Here is a 23280-nt window from a genome sequence, read left to right on the forward strand (position 1 = left end):
ACGTAATTTCTTGTGTCTTCTTTTAGTAAGAGTGAGGTCTCTTCTGCTCTTGAGTGGGAATCCAGGAGATTTCGCTTCTCTTAGACACCTCCTCTGCTCCCAGATAGTGGCAAGTCTAAGAGAGGTCTCCGAATTCTTCCCTTGGATTTATACTTTCTCTCTGCTCACTTCTTTTTCTCCCCAGCCAGTGCCCCTAGAAGTCACTGTGCTCCTCCCATGGCACTCATCTGTGGGGGCTGGAACCTTTCGCTTAGGTGTGTCCCCCAGGCACCTCTCAGGAGTGTGTGCTGCGCAGTGCGGCCTTGGACCTGCCACTTTCCCAGTGCCACAGGCTGGATGCAAGATGCTTCCGCTCTTGGATTCCACTCCCTGTGACTCCATGTGAAGTCCTACCCTGTGAGTCCCGATTCCTCCTGTAATGAGGAATGGTGTTCAGGGTTCCTACACTGCAGGAAACCTCCTCCCTTCCTAGCTTCTCCCAGCAGATGCGCGCATCTTTTCGATTTATGTACATCCAAGAATGTGATGTGCATTCTCTCCTCTGTGGATAGTTCCAATACTGTGAATAGACTTTTCTGCCTCCACCTTAGGGTAGAGCCCGGAAAGGTGGGTCGGCTTCTGAGCAGTAGTGCTGAGACTTCTATTGGTCCTTTGAAATGCAGAATCTTGAATTAGGATGATACCAAATGAACACAGTAAAATGAGCCAGCGCTTCCAAGTCTGGAAATCCACTGGGCCGTGGAAATTAAGACACGGAGGCATGAAAATTCATATTTGGACAGCATCAAATAATGTAGCAGACCTGAAATGCTCTCTCGGTAGGGATGTAGGAAGGGGCAAGGCTAAATGGGAAATCGGGAGAGCATGCCCTGTGCATTGAGCAGAGCAATGATGCGGTCTTCTTTTAGAGAGATGGCTCTGATGGTAAGAAAGCATGTAGAAGGCTTAGAGGATGTGGCACGAGTACAAAGAGTGAGACCAGTTAGGAGACCGTTGTAATTTTGTAGGAGCTAAATGCCAATAACCTGAACTGGGAAGTGCTGAGAAAGGGAAGACAGGGCAGATTGGAAAGGTAGTGTAAAGTGGTACCAATAGGGTTTTGTAGCTGACGAAGTGTGGGGACACGGAAAAGCTTTCGTGGCAGTGGCAGTGGTACTTGTCTGAGCTTTAGGACATGTTGATTTTATATCTCTAATTTAAAGCCCTTTTATCTGGGGCATAACTTCACCTGAAAAGGTCTGGGATAGAGTATGTGACCCAACTGCATGTAAATGTTAACTTCTTTCCTAGAGGAAGAAAACACTCTTCTTTGTTAACAGTTTGAGCATCTTTTTTTTTACCTATGCCAACCAAGAACATTTGAAAACAAATCAGGTTACCTCGTGAGGGTAAACTGGGGGTGGGGCTTTCAGGGAGCAGCTGATGGAAGCTTGGGACGCATGTCAGGTAAAACAGAACGTATTTCATCCTCCCCTCAGAGGAAAGAGGGGCAGTCCCACTCCTTTCAGCTGAAATCAGCTCAGGCCATCAGTTCCAAGACGCTGGGATTCTCGTTATTGAAATTTGCATTCACATTTATTTTTCAGTGCTATGTGGTATTGTTTTAGTTCACATTTTCTGATTTTTTAAAAAGCATTGATCACACCTTACCTAGCATTCCAAAAGACATTCTCAAGGCTCCTATGTGATTTGTTCTTGTGATTTTACATTTCTGAAAACCAATGATAAAAATTGGCCTTGCAGTACCTCCTTTATTAACAGAACTGGTACTGTGATAGTTAAAAGAAATTCTTCCTATGAAAAGGTTTTTTTCAACAAATGTTTATTGATTACGTATCATGTTATGGGTACTTTCCAAGGGCCCTGAGGCTGTAGCAGGGAACAAAACAAGCAAATATCTCTGTCCTTGTGGGTCCTGATGGAGAAGACAGACAACATTTAAGATATATAGTGTTAGAAGTCAGTAAGTTCTGAGGAGGATAAGACAAAACAGGGATGAGGGATAGGAAGTAAGCAAAGAAGTGACATTTTAAATAGGGCAGTTTTTTCCCTTGCCAAAGTTCTGGATCCGATGGACAGTGTTGTTATTTTCTTAGAATGCAAACGGGATTCTGTATAAGGTTGAGTGCTCCAGCCTAGGGGTTGGGTGGCCAGTACTCCAGCCTCTGAGCCACTGGTAGCTAAGTAACAATAAGCAGACCAGTTAGCTTCCCAGAATTTAAGTCTCCTTATCCATCAAAGAAGGTTCTTTCTAGCCTGCAAATTCCATCTATATTCTTCTATAAGTCAGTTTTTAAAGAAAAACATACCTGAGCGGTCGAAATTTGTCTAGGCCCTCCACTCATTTTACAATACTATCCTCTATGAAAATAAAGGTAGGAAATTAAGAGTCTCTCTCACCATACAATAGGTTTTTGTTTGGTTTTGCTTTCCATCGAGTTATAGGACGATTTTTTTTGAAAGTTAATCCGTTTAGAATGTTTTCCCCCACACTTTTGATCAGTAAAAAAGAGACATGGTCTTAGAAAAAGTTACTAATTGGGGGGAATTTAGGGAAATGCATACATATGTGAGTATGTATAAGGGACAGATCTTTTCATAAATGGATTATCTCTTACATCAGTAACTAGTTTGCTGTCCATGTTTTCCTAAATTTTCTGAACGGAATGGTTCAGTGTATATGTAGAACACAAATGAAAATGTTATATATTACAGAATTGGCTGACCTTTTTACAGACTGACAACTTCCCATTTTCCATGACAAATAGTCAATCAGAGCTTCAGTCTATTAAGAGCAGAGCTCATTAACATGCATAAACTAGCAGCCTAATCTAGTTATAATGCATCTTTAATGTGTGACATATATAGCATAGTGTAGCTCCTTAGTCTTGTAATAAAAGGTAGAGTATCCTCCAGTGATCAACAGGGTTCCAAGATCAATTTAACCTGGGTAAAACCTTTATCCGTAACAACTGTCATTAGGAATGACTAGCGTTTCAACTAATTAGCCCACCATTTACAACCCATAAGCTTCTCACAGATGGTAAATGTTTATAAACACCCACAGATGTGTGCACAGCTGACTCTCAGTTATCCGCAGGAATAAGGGACATAGATAATTTTGATTCACTTACAATACAAACCACTCATTTTAGCTAGTTCCAATCTCTTTTCTCTTTGGACTTTTTACGACAGCTGTTAATGAAATAGCAAATCAACTAATGTAATTTTAACTTCTCCTCCTATTGGTGCACATACCCTATGGTAGAAACACTAATACGTACATATGTGGCCACAAGATGGCTGTCAAGAAGATGAAAATAGGACGCACAAGCTTAGATAAATATATTAAGAAGTGGAGAATTGTTCCTATATGCTCTTGGCTGTATGTCTAGTCACTATCTTACCTCCTTGGAACAGAGGAGAATAGATCCCTAAATTTGAGATAAACAAAAAAAAAAAAAACACCCACCATTTCCCTTGGCACTTTGTGTCCTGTGTTAACAATCACTTTTTTCCAGATAATTCTTTCTGTAATTTAATCTCAATTTTTCATTAAAATGTCAGCCTATCTACTGTCTCGTACTGAATGAAGATGAAGAGATATAAATATAAGCCAAACACCATCAAGTTATTTCTTTGCCTTATATCCTTCAGTCTAAAGAGTCTTGGGTCTTGCACTTCTTTTGTATGTTCTTAATCTAAAAGTTTTGTTTATTCTCCTCTGTGCACTTGTGTATTTCACTTGTCCAAGCAAATTTAAAGGCAATATTTGATAGTGTTCCACCCAGAGACAAGAACTGTGTGAAGATAACGTAGTCTACGGAATGTACGGTGAAGGGCAACCATTTTATTTTCTGGCAACCTGCAGAATGTATACTGTCTTCAGGCTGAGGCATTCATAAGTTAATATAGCTGTTTTCCAGAGTTTCCTTACTGGAGAAATATTTCTTTCAACTTACTGGAAAGAAAAAATAATTATTCTGTAACTGCATATTGGGAATATTTCAAGGTATTTAAAGAAGAAATTTTATAATACTTTAAATGGTGACCAAAATTAGTGTCCAGAACTTGAATGGTGGAAGAATGTGGCACTGAAGAAAGAAATCTTGCACTTTTGGAGCGTCCCAGTAAGCATGTAACTTTTCAGAAAAGTGATACACTAGTTTTTACTGTTTTTCATTCAGCAGGATTTGTAAATACTAATAGGTTATATAGGAATCATGTTGGATATTTCCCCGGAAAGAAAAGTAACTGGAAACTCAGTGCTTTGAGATACTGAGATCTTTTATACATATTTGCCTTTGACATTTTCCTGTGCTTGAATAGGTATACCATTCACTGAGATAAGAAATACAGGCGGAAGTGGAATTTGCGGGGAAATGGTAATGAATTCCATTTTGTAGATGTTACCTTTGAGATATCTATAGAACACTTGACTTATCTTGTCTCAGGGATTCAGTTGGGGTGAGGGTAATTCAGTAGTTTGCCTGAGACTTTCCCAATGTTAACACTGCGAGCCCTTTGTCTTTAGTCTGGCAAGAAACCCTTTAGTCTGGCAAATGTGGATTGTTGGTCACAGGTGCTGGGACACAGGAGTGGAGCTTGTGCTGTTGATAAAAACTTGGGAGTTCTTAATATACAAAGCTGTGGGGTTTAATAAACTGCTGATGGAGAGTGTGAGGAATGCTGTTATGTATGGATGAAGAAAGAGGAGCCAAGAAAAGCCTGAGAAGGAGTCACCATGAAAGTTGTAGGGAACAAAAATTCTGACATCATGGAGGCTAGGGAAGAGATCATTTCAAAGGAGAAGAGTTAGTCTGCGATGTCAAATGTTACCAAGAGATCATGTAATAAAGAGAATGACAGTTGTCCATTGATTTCAACTCAAAGGAAAGGGTTAGAAGGTTGATAAATGAATATGGGAAGCAAAACTGAGATGTAAGAAGGGTGGTAACTCGAGGGGATTTTGAGTCAAGAGAGGACCAAGCAGGTGTTTGAGTTTGTTTGAATGTAGTTGGGGGAATGAGATGGCGAGGAAGACTACAAAGGACACTTGATAGAACAAGGTCCTGAAGGATATAGGAACAGTACAGAGGGTAAGATAACAGTGCAGTTAAAGCAAGTTGTGTTGGAAAGCAACCTGTTCTGCTATTGTGATGGGTGGGAAGGAGGAAAGGCTAGGTCCAGGTATAGATATGCTCACAGATTTGAGGTTAAGAAGTTAAGGGTATTTCCATCAAAGGGTTTCTTTTCTATATATGAAATGGAGGAAATCCTCTACCGAGGAAGGACAGTGGTTGGTTGAGAAGTGTGAAGAAAGTGTGGAAGCATTGCAACAACCCCTATCAGGAGTGGGAGTGAGAGCCTCCTGGTGAAACATTGGAGGACTGTTGGATAGCATTAAGAATTCAGTTGAGGTTGGCAACTGTGATTATGTACTGGTCCCGATTCTGCAGTATTATTTTTCAGCAGGATTACTCAGCAGCGGATATACAGTTTCAAGAAGATGGAATCTGGGGTCCATTTATGTTTTGCCGGGAGTCTGAAAAAGAATCTCAATGGAAGAAGTAAGATATTGGCAATTGAGCCATGGTCAAAGCAATGAACCATAGAGTATTAGCAGACAAACAAGGAATGAAGACCGTGGGGCCAGGGCTTTGTAGATTTCCAGGGACATGTGACAGAACTAGTGAGAGAGAGAGACTATAAGAAGGGCAGGAGTCAGAACAGCTTATATGATTTTAAGTTATTATTAATAAAACAGTTGTGGGTGGTGGCAAAGTTCAGTTATGGATGTAAGAATGGGTAATGGACCGTTAAAAAGAAAGGATTGGTCCCTGGAGATGAGGGAGTCAAAGAACTCATTTGCTATTAGATTAGTTATCCACATGGGGTTGAATTCATGCAGGATAATGTCAGGACTTGGCTGGAGAAGGAAGATTGAACAGATGACCACATCTATCTTGAATAGAGGGGAGACTAGTACACAATTAGGTGACATTGACCCAGAGGGATGACAGTGATATAGCCAAATGACATGTTTCTCAAAACACTCTTTTTACATCCAGGAAAAGAAGTGATACTCTGATGTAACACTAAAGATGAGGAAGAAACTACTCCCCTCTCCCTTACCTATACTCCTACACACACTTAATGTATGAGAGAATGAGGGATATCTGCTAGGAAGGGTCAGTGGAGATCATCTGTCCAGTTTTTGGTAGAGGTGAAAAAAATGTTCAGTAAATGCACTGAGGCAGTAGAAAAGTTGCTTATGCTAATAAATATTGAGGAAACAAAGGCCATGAAGAACTTAAATTTTGGCCAAGAATGATAGTGATAGTGGTTTAGCTGGCTTCAAGGTTTTAACCCAACTATTAACAGTTACCCAGTGAATGGGTTGTAGGGAGGGACAATGAAGCCACAGGCAGACTAGACTGATTCTAGTATTTCCAGATACTTATGGTCCTAGGAGAATTGGAAGATGTCTCTGGCCTTTCTCTGTGGGAAGGGAATCTTCTGTGATCTGCATTTCATTTATTGGCAGGTTCCAGAGAAAGGGAGCGGGTTTCTATTGAGTTGGGGGAAACTTAATCTGTGCTTGTTGGTTGAGTTACCAGCTACAGAAGCCACAGTCTGTATCTCAAGGCATTTCCTGAAAACACCTCTAAGTACAACTCAGGAAAGCTAGGGATCTGAGCACTTCTCAGTTAGCCGGCAACATCTCTATGTTGAGAAAAGTATATAATGGAAAGAATCAGAAAGATACTGGTTCAGACCGCCCCTCTGTTACTTACCTGTGGGAGAGCTTTGGGAACTTTTACTTCATTTCTTGAGCTTCAGTTTCCCTGGCTTTAAAATTGTTGTGATAAGTTACTCTGCAGGGTCGGAGTAAAAATTAAATCAGAAAATTTAGGTAAAAAACTCCACACAGGTGTTCATTCAAAGCGATGGTTCCTCATATATCTTAATTCATATTTAGATTTTTTTTACTCGTATTCTTTTCTAGATAAAATTGTACTCAAACATACCTAATATCAGGTTTTATTTGGGGGCTTCTGTATTCATTTTGTTAGTTTTTTTGTAGTTAAAAGGAAAATCTTCCATTGTTCGCTTGAAAGAGTTTAGCACATTTTTGCCGCCAGTTTCTTTGCAATTGTTAATGAGTTCATGGAAAGTTCAGTTGTCTCCCTCTTTCTTCTCTTTTCTGTGATATTTGCTTTCTCTGGAAGCATTTGTCAATTCCTTTCCTCCCCACTTTCCTCTCATTCAGAGTTGCCTATTGTCTTTGCTGACTTCCTTTTTTGAAAAGCATGTTGCTGTTACTCTGCTTAGGATTTTTACATTTCTTCAGTGTGTAATATTAATGTCACATTTTTGCATCTGATTGGGGAAGGAATGGGGAGGGAATGCCATATTTGTGCAGAATAAATCTGTATTTCTCTTTCAGATGAACTGGAAAAAATAATACTTTGAGCCACAAATTTGTATTAGAAATGAACCTAGAACTCGAATCTAGTAAACGTACTTTGGGCAAAGTTGGCAGCAGTGAGGTGGCATTTAAGAACATTCCTGGCACTCAAAATGCTCATATACAAATTTCTGCTGCTTAGCATGTTATCCATAGAGTCTTTTAAAGTGCAATTAAAACCCATCTTCAGAAATCTAAGGGCAAATACGGGTATCAAAGAATAACCCGGACGTCATCACTGGGCAGCCACAGCTGCCCCTCTAATCCACGGTCTCTACAGGAAGCAGTCTCATAGCACTCGCTTTCTCTTTTGGGACATTTATCATTCAGGTAGTCACAAATTTTATGTTGAAATTGCCCTTAGACTGTAAGTCCCATGAGAACAAGGGCTGGGGCTGGTTTCAGTGGCTGCCACGTGTTCCTGCGTGTTTCTGTGTGGGATTGACTTGAAGTACAGATTTTATAGTTGCATATTTCCAACCACTTCTTGGACAAAGCAGTCTGACTATTCTGCCAGCACCTCAAAATCAATTCATCTAAAACCGAACTTATCACGTTCCACATAAAACCTGATTTTCATGTTCTCATTTTGGGTTAATGATCCCACCAATTTCCCAGTCACCCCGGCTTGACACCTTCACACTATGCCAACTTTAATCATGGTGAAGTACAATTTTGATTATTTCACACCTTTCAAAACCATTCTATGGCAGTTCTTCAGCCTTGAATCCCAGTTCCCTGGGCCTCTCTTCCCGACCTTTTCTCCCCATCTTCCTGTGTTCACCATATGTTGCTGTCAGCACTTGACTGTTGGGGCCCCTCTGGACACCACTCAGCATCCAGCGATGCTTGCCGAAAGTGGCCCCTATGGCCTCAAGTCCATTTATCCCAGCTTCTCCTGAAAGAAATTCCTGTGAAATTACTACTATCCCCTAGTTTACCTTCCTTTTTTTTTTTTTTTTTAAATTCAGTGTATTGAATTAAACATTTTCATTTTCTGTATCTGAAATCATTCTATTCTTTGTACAAAACTTGGAGAAAAAAAGCCACTGAAAAATACTTTTCAAAATTCCTCACTCATATAGTGAGAAAATATGAAAATAATCTAGAAAATGTTAAGATGGGTCTAAAACACATCCTAACATATTTTTATCAGAGAGTAAGCAATTGCCAAATGTAAACACTGCCAGGCTAATTTCTCAGAGTGAAGTGAAGCTCTTGGGGTATAGCAAGTGAAGCTTCTACTCAGAAGTAGTGATGTTAGGCCATGTAATTAACCTTTTGCTGTCCGGGTTACTGTGTGATTAAAGGGTCATGGATGTTCGCTGGGTATGAGTCACATCTTGTTAAATGCCATTGTCATTTTGCATCTACATATATATTTAAATAGATACATTATCTTTGCCTTGACATTCTATGTCTTTGCGACTGAAGGCATCTGTTCAGGATCCTCGTCCCTACACAATACACGAGGATAACTTTGGCGACATTATTATTTTAAACCAGCGTCAATGCTGGTTTTTAAATTTTGCCTTAGTAATTGCTAGAATAGGTCACCGTGAACAAGCTAATCAGAGTTGGCACTTGAGTACTTACATGGGAGACATTTTAAAACACATTTAACGCTGGGAGAATGATTTAGTAATGCCTTTCTCAGCACCATGTGCTAGAGTAATAGCTAAGCAAGAAGTCTGAAAATATCCTCTGTTTTATACCTGATATCTGTGAGTGGTCATAGAAAGGTGTATATCCAGTGTCCTTCTTGGTAAACTAAGTGATTGACTTTTTTTCTCTTGGTATATTTTGGAGGTAGTCCATATCAACAGTTTAAATATGCTTTGGGGTACCTGAGTGGTTCAGTCAGTTAAGTGTCTGCCTTTGGCTCAGGTTGTGATCCCGGGGTCCTGGGATCGAGCCCCAAATTGGGCTCTCTGCTTGGCAGGGAGCCCTGTTTGGGCTCCCTACTCAGTGGGGAGCCTGCTTCTCACACTCCCTTTCTCCCTGCTTATGCTCTCTCTCTCAAATAAATAAAAATTTTTTATATATATTTTATTTATTTATTTGAGAGAGAGACAGTGAGAGAGAGCATGAGCGAGGAGAAGGTCAGAGGGAGAAGCAGACTCCCCGTGGAGCTGTGAGCCCGATGCGGGACTCGATCCCAAAATTCCGGGATCATGACCTGAGCCGAAGGCAGTCATCCAACCAACTGAGCCACCCAGGCGTCCTTCAAATAAATAAAATCTTTAAAATAAATATATACCCTTCATTATTTTTTCATCTCTCAGTATATTTTAACTTTATAATATCATACTTTATCTAGTCTGTCTCTTGCTGATGGGCATTTAGGTTGTTTCCAATCTCCTAATACTATAAACAATGTTATAATAAGCATCCTTGTACATAATAATATCTTGCACATGTGAGTTATAAGTAGGATAATTTTCTTAGAAAAAAATTATCAAGTGGTATGTGCGATTTTTTTTCTGATAGATTGCTAAATTGCATTCTTAAGAGGTTGTATTAGCTTATATTTAGACCAACGTGAGGATAACCTATACCAATTATCCTCATTTTTTATTGCCATGCTGATAAGTGAAAGATGATCTCTCACTAATGTATTTAGAATAGCCTTAATTATGAATGAGTTTGAGTATGATATCCTCTGAATAAAAGCCTTGCTTATTTATTTTAATGGTGGGTTTCCTGAACATACCATTTACCTGCTTTTTTGTTTTTTTTTAATTGATTTTTTTTTCTGAGTCATAATTTCTTTATCTCAAGAAAACCAGTCTTAAGGAATACCTGTGTTCTAAATTTTTCTCTAGTTTCTCCTTTTATTGTTTGTGTAAACTTTGTTCTTAATATTTTTTTAATTTGCAGACATTTAGCTTAGTAAAATCTGTATGACATTTGGGTATTTAGACTTTTCACAAGATCTTCCCATTCCAGAAGTAATGAAAAATATACTTTTACATGCTGTCTGCTGTACTTTCACAATTTAATTTTTTTAATGTTGAAATGTTTTATCAACTTGGAATTTATGTTGGAGTAAGTAGCAGAATGGGAGCCAGATAAAACATTGTCACCATAGTGGTTATTGAACATTTTCTTATTCTCTACTGATTTGAAATGCCACATTTATCATAAATCATGAATTAAATTTTTGTATGTATTGGATATGAATTCCCAAGGGCACTATATGTTACACATTATTTTCCAAGCTTATTTGACCACAGAACCAGCCTCCCTTCAACAACAACAACAACAACACACACACAAACACACATACACACACAGAGTTCCTCATAGGACTAGCATTCTGTGGTACACACTTTGGGAAACTCTTTCTTATTGAAAATTTTGATATAGGATGTGTATTTAATAATAGCCCAGCTAAGTTTTTGCTGTATTATTTTGTAATAATGGTTAATGAAATCTCATTCATTGATTTTATGCTCACTTGTAAATCTTGTGCCTTAAGTATGCTGACATTCCAAAAATCATGTGCCCTTTTTATTTGAAAGGAGAATTAAGTGAGCATACACTTAACTTACTTTCCTGTAATTTTGCCATTTACATTAGCTTTAAAAACGAAAGAGCTCTAATAAAAGATTTCAGAAGATAGATTGGATATCTTCATGAGTTGAACTAAATGACTATGATACTGAAATCATTTTCTTACATCAGAATCTAAATTATAAGAATTAGGAAGTTAAAAATTAATAACAATGCAATATGATTTGTTACAATATATTTTTATTGCCTTTTTTGCCTGGTTGTTTATGTAATTAAAATAGAATCATACTTTATGCATGACATCCAATATGGTTTTCTTTTTTTTTTTTGGAGACTGAAGAGTTTGTATGAGAAAAATAGTTATTTTACAAATACATTTTTAACTTTACTGTACCTTATTTATGACATGAAATTATTTAGATTCTGATTTGCATACAATGTAGAAAATAGTATAATAATCATGGTTTATACATTCAAATGTACCTGTGAAATATGTTTTACACAAGCATTGAAAATACAGCCTATATTTTATCCACAGCAACTATACAAATGGCCCCATAGTCTGTGCTCAAGAGTTATAAGGTGACCGTCACAGGTCCAAGCATATTCAAGATAACAAGAAGTAAGTAGTAGCATATGATTGCAGACAGAGTTATGTCACAGCTCCAGAAGATATTCAAGATTGTAAGCAGAACTAAAGAGGTTATCAACTGTTCTATTTTTTAAAAAAGAAAGAAAGAAAGAAAGAAGAAAACAATAAAAACTTGTTCCTTTGTAAGAGATTCTATTTTTTTCCTTTTAACTTACAACAAGAAATATGTTGAGTTCAATTTGTACAAATAATGAATAGTAGAGGAAAAATAGGTTACAATATTGTGGTTTTAAAAAATGAAATTCTACTTATGGTTGAGCCACTTACAGTATAAAAGAAAACTGTTCTAATTATCATTTTATCAGTTAAATCCCAATGAAAATTGGCTTTCCAACTCCCTTGCCTCAAATTTTCAGTTTCACGTCTAGATTAAGAGAAGTTCAAAGACTTTAAGTTATTCCTGTCTTTTTGCTGTCTGGTTTAAGTCGTATTTTGAGCTTTGTTCTAGGTTAAAGACTGAACTGGGTTACCAAGTAAAGCAGATACAATCTGGTTCCCAGAAGGTCTATAACCAGCAGCACAGAAAAATAATTCATGTAATTTTGTAAGGGCAACTGTCACTGTTTCCTTTAGAAAGAGTTGGGTTAAACTGTGAGCCTATGAAATTTGTGCATCAGCTGCACACTTCCGTCACTTCTTGGGAGAAACTGAGCTTTTCTTCTCTAGCCCCACTCCCAGTGTGGTATGAGTTAATGAAGATCTGTAGCAAAAAGGGGAGCTCTCAAAGTGCATGCACAGTAAACATGATGGAAAGCAGAGACTGAAAACATTCATTTCTCCCTGAAATCCCCTTTACATGTTAGTTTGCCTTGTGGCTCACCCTCAGCGTTCTTGTCACTCACCACACATATCTCCCTAAGTGAGCTCACGCTCTGCTCTGTCAACAACCACAACAGAAATCAACTGAGACGAAGCTCTTGCTATGTGCCAAGCTCCCTGCTGAGCACTGCACACCATGCACGTCTTTTAATCTTCCAGTAACCTCGTGAGGGCAGGTTCTATTCTTATTTCCACATTAAATTTGAGGGGAAAGAAAATGAGGGTTAGTAAGGTTCAATAAATTGCCCAGAGTCACACTAGTGGCTAATTAGAAAGCCAGTATTTCAGTCCAAGTCATTTGAATTCAAAACGTGGGTTCTCTACCTTTTTGCTATGCTTACATTCTTTCTGTAGCTTCAGGTTCAACCGCTATGCTTCTAAGTTAAACCTGTTAGTGGAACCACTTCGCTTCCCTCTTGCGTTAAACCTGGGAAACCATCAGCCTCTGAACACCTTTTATCACCTACAGTTGGATGTGTCCTGAACATCTCAACACATCCAAACGTGGATTCCTCTCTAGGCTCAGCCCCCTTCCGCCACCAAACAAGAACGATCCAGTACTTGGTGAAGGATATCGGTACATACCTAGTTAGCCACACTGGGCACCTGGAAATCTGCCTCAGGTTTATATTTTAATACTCCCATCCATGCCCACCAAGATTTTTCTGTTCATTTTCTTTCACATTTGCACTGCCGTCCATCTCTTACTTGGGCCCTGTGATCCTGTTTTGCCAAGAGTTAAATCTTCAGACCTGCTCTCCTCTTATTGTCCTGGCCCTTCATCTGGTCTCTCCCCAGAATGTTCTTTCTAAAACAGGAGTTCGACCATGTTATGTCCTAGGTTGAAATAATTTGATGGCTTGCTTAAAGGTAAACCCCAAATTCCTGTGCCTTACTCAGTGCTTGGGGCCGCTGGCCCGTCCCTGTGCCCTCGGCTCCTCTCAGCTCTGCCCCCCAGGCACTCTGCTCTCCACTCCCATACACACCTGGGTCTCCCAAGTGTTTCTTGACCCTCCACCTGTTCTGTAATTTTGAGCAGGGCCTTCCTTCTCTAGGCATCTGTGACAGACAGAAAGCTCTTTTTTAAATCGTAGGTACCAGGAGGCCTTCTGGGACTGCTGCCCCTTCTCCCTGCCCCACACTAGCGATCCTTCCTGGTCTGGAGAGCTCCGTCACACAGCTCACCATGTTGTGTTGTATCATTTGTTACCTCTCTTCTTCCCCCTATCAGAGGAAAGCGCAAGAAGGTCAAATATCAACTTCTTCTTTCATCTCTACTTACCTGGTCATCTTTTTCTGTCATGAGATCTTTCATTGTCCTTATCTTATCAACATAATGACTGCCAATTCCTAAATGAAATATGTTAAGCTCCTAGCGTGATAAAATATATTTTCCCTCTTTCCTCTCAACTTCCTTCCATTTCTTCCTACTTCCCAGAGGCAGCCAATTTTAATCCTTGGGATTTTGTTTTTTTTATTTTTGAATTGAATATTTCTTTATTTTTTTAATTTTATTTATTTATTTTTTTTTAATTTTTTATTTTTTATAAACATATATTTTTATCCCCAGGGGTACAGGTCTGTGAATCACCAGGTTTACACATTTCACAGCACTCACCAAAGCACATACCCTCCCCAATGTCCATAATCCCTCCCCCTTCTCCCAACCCCCCTCCCCCCAGCAACCCTCAGTTTGTTTTGTGAGATTAAGAGTCACTTATGGTTTGTCTCCCTCCCAATTCCATCTTGTTTCATTGATGCTTCTTCTACACACTTAAGCCCCCATGTTGCATCACCACTTCCTCTATCAGGGAGATCATATGATAGTTGTCTTTCTCTGCTTGATTTATTTCGCTAAGCATGATACGCTCTAGTTCCATCCATGTTGTCACAAATGGCAAGATTTCATTTCTTTTGATGGCTGCATAGTATTCCTTTGTGTATATATACCACATCTTCTTGATCCATTCATCTGTTGATGGACATCTAGGTTCTTTCCATAGTTTGGCTATTGTGGACATTGCTGCTATAAACATTCGGGTGCACATGCCCCTTTGGATCACTACATTTGTATCTTTAGAGTAAATACCCAGTAGTGCAATTGCTGGGTCATAGGGCAGTTCTATTTTCAACATTTTGAGGAACCTCCATGCTGTTTTCCAGAGTGGCTGCACCAGCTTGCATTCCCACCAACAGTGTAGGAGGGTTCCCTTTTCTCCGCATCCTCGCCAGCATCTGTCATTTCCTGACTTGTTGATTTTAGCCATTCTGACTGGTGTGAGGTGATATCTCATTGTGGTTTTGATTTGTATTTCCCTGATGCCGAGTGATATGGAGCACTTTTTCATGTGTCTGTTGGCCATCTGGATGTCTTCTTTGCAGAAATGTCTGTTCATGTCCTCTGCCCATTTCTTGATTGGATTATTTGTTCTTTGGGTGTTGAGTTTGCTAAGTTCTTTATAGATTTTGGACACTAGTCCTTTATCTGATATGTTGTTTGTAAATATCTTCTCCCATTTTGTCAGTTGTCTTTTGATTTTGTTAACTGTTTCCTTTGCTGTGCAAAAGCTTTTGATCTTGATGAAATCCCAATAGTTCATTTTTGCCCTTGCTTCCCTTGGGATTTTTTTTTTCCTGGTATTTATTTACCTCTTCTCCATTTGTTGATAATATGCTTAGACTACCGTTATTTTATTTTATGCATCAGCATGTTCCTGAGAAGTGAAGATTTTGTTCTCTTTTGCTTTCTCCCCACCTCGTACTCCCTGTGTATACCCCTTCTCCTCCACCCCTGCTGTCCTCATATTGCTATTATCGCAAATGATAGTCCAAAAAAATGGTGTTTATAATATCACAACTATGGAAATATTCCTTACCCCTTCAGTTAGTGTTCCATGATTATTTCCTGTTGGACAACAATGTCATTTCTAGGTTTATATGAACAATTTCTTTAATTTGCTCAGTATTTGTGTACACCTGTTCCAATTTTATCTGGACTCTCAGGTCTGTGAAATTAACAGCAGTCATTTGTGCTAATGGCTCAATACAGGAGGTTTGCTCTTAGTTCCTTGGCCATGGTTCCCTCCTACAATCCAGCTTTCTCCCATGTGTTCTGAACTGGCTGCTCTGGGCCTGGGACACAAGTGTCATCCTGAGAAATATTTTTGCCACTTTCCTGTTTTGTCCCCTCATCTCTCCTGGATCCCATATTTGTTTCTTTTTCTTACCACCTTATCTTTTTTGCCCAAGCACACACCTTCCAGTAGCTTTCTAAGGACGAGTGCTCATAAACTTACATGTTCATTTTCTGTCCTCCTCTTAGAGGCAGTGTAACAATTTCCTCATCGGAAATCATTTCTCTTCAGAATTTGAAATCCATATCTTGTTTTCTTGGGCTCAGTGTTGCTTTTGAGAAATCCATTTCCATTCTGATTCTCTACTTTGTGGTGCAACCTATTTGGTTTGTTTTTAACATTCCTGAGGCTTTTACATCTTCTCTGTATCTGTAATTATCTGTACTTTCCGTGTTGTGCGTTGGCTTGGGAAAAGTAGAACAGAGGAAAGAATATACCTTTTCATGTCCTGCCTTATCTTTTTTCTCCTCCTGGTTCTCAAGATGGCCTCTCCTGATTCAGTCATATGCACTTCCAGAGGACCATATAAGGCAAGAATAAAGCCAACCCTCGTATTCCTGGGACCTTTTCCAGGGTCTGGCCCACAGTGCTGAATGAGTATCTTTTGTAATATATAAATGACTTCTGAAAATATCATCAAAATTTTTGTCTGAATTTGAGACCAGAATTTCCAGCTTACTTTCAGAAGTTACCAGAAGGTCCCTGCTAGCACCTTGCACTCATGTGTCCAACAAGAAGCTCATTATCTTCAACATTTGTTACCCATCAAACTGAGTATTATTTTAAAACATTTTTCATATTTTCAGTCATAGGCCCCTGAGACCTCAGACTTGTCTAACTCCTCAGTAGGCCACCCTCTGCTTGTCTGCATGTCCCATTGATTCTGCTTTAGGGATATCTCCTCCTCAGCTCTCTCTCCTCCATTTCCCTTGACACTGTACGATTTTTGTAAATACCATTTACTAATTAAACAAGGTGATATGTTATTCTGATATAGCAAAGCTTTGACTATTATAGTTTGTCTATTGATTTAAAAGAGTTCATAGCAAGAGAGAGGGTATAAATATTTTTTATATGAACTGACTTGTAGTTGGAGATGTTGAATTCCAGTCTACAATTTAAAAATACCTAATTTTTATTTCTCTTTGTAGAGGAATAATGTATTAAAGTGATGTAAATTTGAATTATTAAGTTTGTATTAGAATCATGTAAATATAAATCATTTCAATGTTTGACTCTAGCTCACTTTTGTTTTTATTCATATCTTTTGCTTTTTTTTACCTGCTATTCCTTCTGCCAGGGATGCTGTTCTCTCCTTCGTCTTTGCCATGACTAAATACTGCTTATTTGTCAGGTTGTAATTCACTAGGAAACCTTGTTTCTCCAGTACTTCATATGGATCCCTCCCATACCTTTCATACTGTTCTTCTGGAGATCAGAAAACACGTCTTATTAATCCTTGGGCCCTAGGGAATTTTAGTGCCTAATAGTGTCCTGGCATGTAGTAGGCCCTCCATAAACATATGATGAATTATTATAATCTAAATGTACTTTTAATATTTGGAATAACGCCTCCATTTTATGTCTTTATCTTACACGTTGGGTTATTTAGAGACTATTTAAAGGGCCTATTTCTGATAGGCACTTCTGATCAGTTTCCCTTAAAAATGACAATAATCAAAGGCATAATAAAATACACTTAAAGTCAGTTAAAATCAATTAATTTATATTGTATCTAAAACAACACTTGAAACCTAATCAAATATTTCATAAACTTCCTGTAGTCTGCTGTGGAGTTCGTTTATGAATTTATTTCCCTACATTTTTATATCACTTGGCAATTTACCAAGTGCTCTCATTTGTATTTTCTCATTGGATCCTCTCATAAACCCAAGACAGATATTCTTTCTATTAGACTTCTCAGGAGCGAATATGTAACGAGTCCCAAGTCACATAGGTAGTTGGTCAAAAACTCAGACTAGCATGAATGTCTTCTTACTTCCATAATACATTCTTCTCATTGGGAATAATATGTTCTTCATTGGGAATGAAGGCCCAGAAAAGCCATCAGCTCTGGGGAACAAGAGCACAGAGGTTCCCGCTGGACAGGGAAGGAAGGGAGAGAAAAGGTGTGTGAACAAAGTTGCCTTCAGCTGAAGAACAGGTTGTGAAATTGAAAGAGATAAGATTGGAAACACAATTGGAATCAAGTGTAGGGGCAAGTGAAAGAGTTAGAACTTTATATTGTGGGAGGTGAGAGATAGTGAAAATTCGTGACTGGGAGACTGAATGAAGATCATGGCTCTGCTTTTGAGCTGACCTGTGCTGTATGAAATGAATTCGAATTTGGGATTAACTGGATGCAGTGTGATTCCTGGCAACTCATGTGAGATTTCAGGTGAAAAGTAATTCAATTCTGGACAGTGAGCTTAAAGTTCAGTCAGAAAAGGAAACAATCGATCAATTCTTGAGATATTGGAGTATGTGCACGAACAAGGTTTGGCACCTGAATGGTTGTGTGAGACAAGGGAAGAGGAAGAAACGGCGCTGCACTGTTTACAGTGGTGGTGGGAATGTGCTCCCACCACTTCCCAGGCCCCCTTCCCACCTGTGACCTGTATTTTCCTGCATAATTATTCCTACCCGTTGGCCATTTTGGTGCCTCACTTGTTATTTAGTCAACATTTATTAATGAACACTTTCTATGTAATACTGGCATTTTGCTAGGTATTAAGGATAAACAAAAGCCATAATCTCTGTCCTCAGTGAACTCAGTCTGGTGGCAGAAACTGTCAAGTAAATTATATTGTCGGGACGCCTGGGTGGCTCAGTTGGTTGGACGACTGCCTTCGGCTCAGGTCATGATCCTGGAGTCCCGGGATCGAGTCCCGCATCGGACTCCCAGCTCCATGGGGAGTCTGCTTCTCTCTCTCTGACCTTCTCCTCGTTCATGCTCTCTCTCACTGTCTCTCTCTCAAGTAAATAAATAAAATCTTTTAAAAAAAAATAAAAATAAAAAAATAATAAATTATATTGTAAAGGGTTTATTGCCCCAGCTACCGCATGCCATTAAGACATAGAGGGGCACCTGGTTCAGGTCACATACGTCAGGGAAGGATTCCCATTTCTGTCTTAGAGGAGGAATTAGCTTGGCAAAGAAAAGGGAAGGATGTTCTGTGTAAAGAAGGCAGCATGTTCAAGAGCATGAAATGGAGAACATGAGACAGGGGCATAAGTTGTTTAGTGAGCCTAGGTATGTCAGCAACTATTTCCTGAGAACAATGGAATTAACCTACCTAATGGTAAGATAATTATCATATTCAAGTAACTTAATATTTGCATAATACAATTATGTAATATCCAGTCCATTTTAAAATTTCCCCAATTTTCCCAACAATATCATTTATATGATACAGTCCAAGAGCTAATCAAAGACTGTGCATTACATTTGGTTGTCCTTATCTCTTGACTCCCCCTCAGTCTTCCTAACCTCTTCTTTCTTTCCTTCCTTACTTGTTTTTCATAACTGATAGTCTTTCAGAACCCACACCAGTCACTTTACAGAATGTTCCTCATTTTGGGTTTCCTTTTTTTGGGGGGTGGTTAAGATTTTATTGATTTATTAGAGAGAGAGAGAGAGATCATGAGCAGGAGGGAGGGGTAAAGGGAAAAAGCCCAAGGTGGGACTTGATACCAGGACACTGGGATCATGACCTGAGCTGACTGAGCCACCCAGTCACCCCTCACTTTGGATTTTATTATAGTTTCCTCACATTTAGATTTAGGATAAATATTATTGTGCCATGTACTACACAGGTTGAGTCCGTCTCAGGGCACCCTTTCAGAAGGCATTATTGTCAGTGTCTACCATTACTGTCACATTTGATGTCAGATTTGATTATTTAGGTAAGGTGACATCTGCCAAATTTCTCCAAATCCTGTTCCCTGACAGCCTTATATCCAATAGTTTCTGTACCCGTTACTGATTTCTGCCTCAATCAGTTCTTACTATGTGAATTATAATGTAGTAAATTTTATGTTTCCCCATATCTTTGACACCTGTTAGTTGACATTCTTCTGTAAAGAACTTTCCCTTACTCCATATTTCTTTTTAATTTTTTAGTATCAGTATGGATGCATAAGTGTTTTTCCCCCGAATGTGTAATAATCCATCCCCATTATTACTCATTTAGTGCTCAAATCACCCTAAATTTGGCCAAGACTGTCCTTCAGTGTGGCCCCCTCTGTCTTTCTGACCCATCCCTGCTTGTCTGTGAGCACTTCCTAATTTTCTGGTACATCAATACATTCCTGGCTTTTTTCCCACTTTCTTGGTCTCTGCCCCATAATCAATTATTTCTCTAAGTATTCTGGTTTGCATTAGTAATAGTATTTAGAAACCAGGATCTGGAGACCAGGCGTGTTCATTGCTGCCACAGAGTCATTACTTTTGGGTTATTTTGGAAAGTTAGACAAAGTGTTTTTTGGTTTGCTTGTTTGTTTTTGGTTTTTTTTTTTTTTTTTTTTTTAAACCTTGATCCTGTATGATACTTGTAAATGTGACCCAACACTTCATTTCTTGCTCTCCTCCTATTCTATATTAGTATTTCCTTTCCTACAGTGAGTTTACCCATCTGCTTAGTCTTGTAATACACACAAAATGGGGTTCAGAATCACTATGTCAATACCATTACCAGTAGTAAACTTACTAAGAGAAGTCCACATTTTCTTTGTAGTCCTTTGAGTTTAGTTTTGGGTTTGTGTTTATTTTTCCCCCCCTTAAAGTGTATGTCATTAATCTCATGCTTGTTTTCTTAAAGCTTTAGATTTTTAAAATGTTGTCTTTTACTAATGAGATATATCCCTTCAATTTTGAATATCTGGCACAACTTGCAGTTCTTTTTTTTTTTTTAAGTTAAGTTTGAGTGTAAATTTTCAAAGATATCTAGTTACTAATTAAGGTGTCTGAAATTTTTAATGTATTTTAATTAAAATAGCCATCAAGGCACTTTAGAATTAAATTTATCTGTAAATTAACCTTCAGATATTCTGTCACCCAGCTTTTTTTTAAATTACACCCACAAAGTTTAGTACTTTTCTAAAAATATGAGATAGAACCAGATAGAAAGAGGCCAATATATATTTATATTTATATATCTGCTTATAAACTGTAAATGAATTTGTTATCTGTACTCTCCTGCATTTATTTGTCATCTGTTTCCAATCAAGGGATTGCATTGCAGTAAAAAGAAATAAGAAAACCAGAGGAAAATAGTTTTCTATTACATAAGATGTAACTATACTAGCCATACAATTGGATAGAGAATCCTACAAATAACCTCTTCCTGAGGGACGAAAAAAGTGTATTTCCTTGAATTTGGGCTTGGATCAGTAGATTCTTTGAAGCTTCCCCCTGTGCCACTTCCTTTGAATAATATTTAACACTGACAACTATAGATAACTACGGATATTACAAGATAATCTGTTCTTTGGAGAGAGGATTGGCTCTATAACTACAGCCTCCATTAGTAGATACAGAATATCAATTTAATCATAATTGGGTGACAAATACTTCAGGTATTTGAGAGCCTCTTTTGGTTTATTTTTCATTACGGAAGACAAACTTTTCATACATTCTATGAGAGTTTGTAGTCATTGTTCTGTGTCGCCTAAAGTCAAGGGACAATTATCTTCTGATATAAAAAATCAGTTGTTGTTCACAGTTGTTGCATGTTCACAGTAGTTAACCTGGAAATACAATTTCATGCAAAAAGTTTAGGCAACAGAGTCTTGGTAACAGCAACAAAACATTCTCACACACCTGGTCGATTTTAGAATAGAAGCTGATGCTTTGAAAATAATCTATTTCTACAAGGGAAACGTGATTTATGATAACCTGGGACACAGATATGCCTAGAACCGCATTCTATTTAAAGTTATTGGGCCGCCAGACTATAAAAGCAGTCCTGTGATGTGAATCAGTGGAACCCGGTCCTCTTTAGTGGATGGCAACACAGGCACTAATGAGCCCAATTTCATTAAAAGATACTTGATTTATGAGAGAGTTGAAGTCCTATCTTATTTTGAAATTGCTGGTTTCGCCCTGGCATCTGATCTTTCTTCCCCCTAACCATCACCAGCACCAGTTTCTGTGTATGCTCTGACATTGCTATGGTAACCCTGAGGGCTGACGGAATTCCCTGCATCTCTCTTCACAGAGGGTGATGAGACAGGAGTGATGGATAGTCTGCTGGAAGCTTTGCAGTCGGGGGCTGCCTTCCGCGACCGAAGAAAAAGGACACCAAAGCCAAAAGGTGAACATTATACTTGTTTCATGTTACTTTCTAGGGAACTATCATAAAGAACAACTTTTTTTTTTTTTCCTTTTAATTCTTTTCAAGTCGTGTGTCAAGAATGTAGTGCTCTGGGCAGCAGCTCTTCAGAAGTTTCATGAGTTTGCTTAATCCTTCCCTTGCAATGACAAATGTCAGGGAAGCATTCCAGTTGGGTGGTGGCAGTAGCACATTAACAAACCAAAGCACTAAACCTAGAAAATCCTGATTAGTGTGACAAGTCTCATCTAAAGAACCATATGCACCTTATCCCTGTGGAGTTTACAATAGCATAATTAAATGGAAAGTAAAAGTCATAACATCATTGCTTCAAGTATTTCAGGGTATTGAAGCATTGCTTTTGGTCCAGACATATTTAACCTTTGAAAACTGTCTAATACTGTTAACATTTCTTGAGATGAACAGACCTCTGTATTAATTTTCTTTCTCTCTCTTAACAGATATTCGGCAAAGTCTCAGTCCCATGTCTCAGAGGCCTGTTCTGAAAGTTTGTAACCATGGTAATAAACCGTATTCATAAATTGCACTTTCTTCTTATCTACTTTTATCCTGTTGATCTATTATTTTAATAGGCTGCTGTGAAGGTTCTCAAGTTCAAATATAACCATAGGAGTAGGAATGTGCGGAAGTGCCTGATGCCCTGAGATTGTATATTCATAATATTCCATGCTTACAATATGGCCTGGAGGTAGTATCTAAAGTTCTTCTTTTAGGTCTCAGATGAATTTTCCAATTTTTTATTATTCGAAATTATCTCGGACATTTTTGATCAGTGTTGCCCAGGGTGTCCTTTCAGAAACAGTTTGCTCTCGAAGTAATATTTTACATAGTGGATTTGCCTTACATCAAGATACATTTTGAAATATTAAATTTTAAACTATTTTATTCTACCATATTTGCCAGTATAGTTTGAATTACTGTGACCAGCATTTTGGCAAAATCATTAATACAGGCGAGTTTCATGTGCTCTTTTTGTGGAAGAACGTACTAGAATTACGAAAAAGGTGAGTAACTGAGTTTCTGATGTTTATCTGAGATTGACTGCTTTCAAAAGTCCCTAAGCAGTACCTGCACACCCACTTGAATGGAGCCCTCCTCTCTTCAAGGTGCCAATTCCTGCTGACTTGAGTTTTATTTACACTGGTTTCCTTTCTCTCACTGTTATGTGTTATGGGGTTCTGCTTACCTTCCAAGGTCATAAGCAAATTTATCAATTACGTTGTCATTTATTCAGAGTGAGATTGTCATCAAAACTTGCCAGATTTATAAATGGAAAAATACTTGACAGATTTTCCTTCTAGGGTTGTTATAGATACGGAGGAGTTAAGTTCTGGA

At 38.5% G+C, this 23280-nt stretch overlaps 1 protein-coding gene across 4 annotated transcripts in view; it reads left to right on the forward strand.

The window, feature by feature from the left end:
- Positions 1–23280, forward strand: part of DIAPH3 (diaphanous related formin 3) — a 506201-nt gene that overhangs the window by 357853 nt on the left and 125068 nt on the right. For all 4 annotated transcript variants that reach the window (XM_059144199.1, XM_059144200.1, XM_059144201.1 and 1 more), the window contains 2 exons: positions 21811–21906; positions 22386–22445. In XM_059144199.1, coding sequence (XP_059000182.1) covers positions 21811–21906; positions 22386–22445 — 156 coding nt within the window. The remainder of the gene's footprint in view (positions 1–21810; positions 21907–22385; positions 22446–23280) is intronic.

This window comes from Mustela lutreola, chromosome 13 (assembly GCF_030435805.1).
Source record: "Mustela lutreola isolate mMusLut2 chromosome 13, mMusLut2.pri, whole genome shotgun sequence".
Classification (NCBI taxonomy): domain Eukaryota; kingdom Metazoa; phylum Chordata; class Mammalia; order Carnivora; family Mustelidae; genus Mustela; species Mustela lutreola.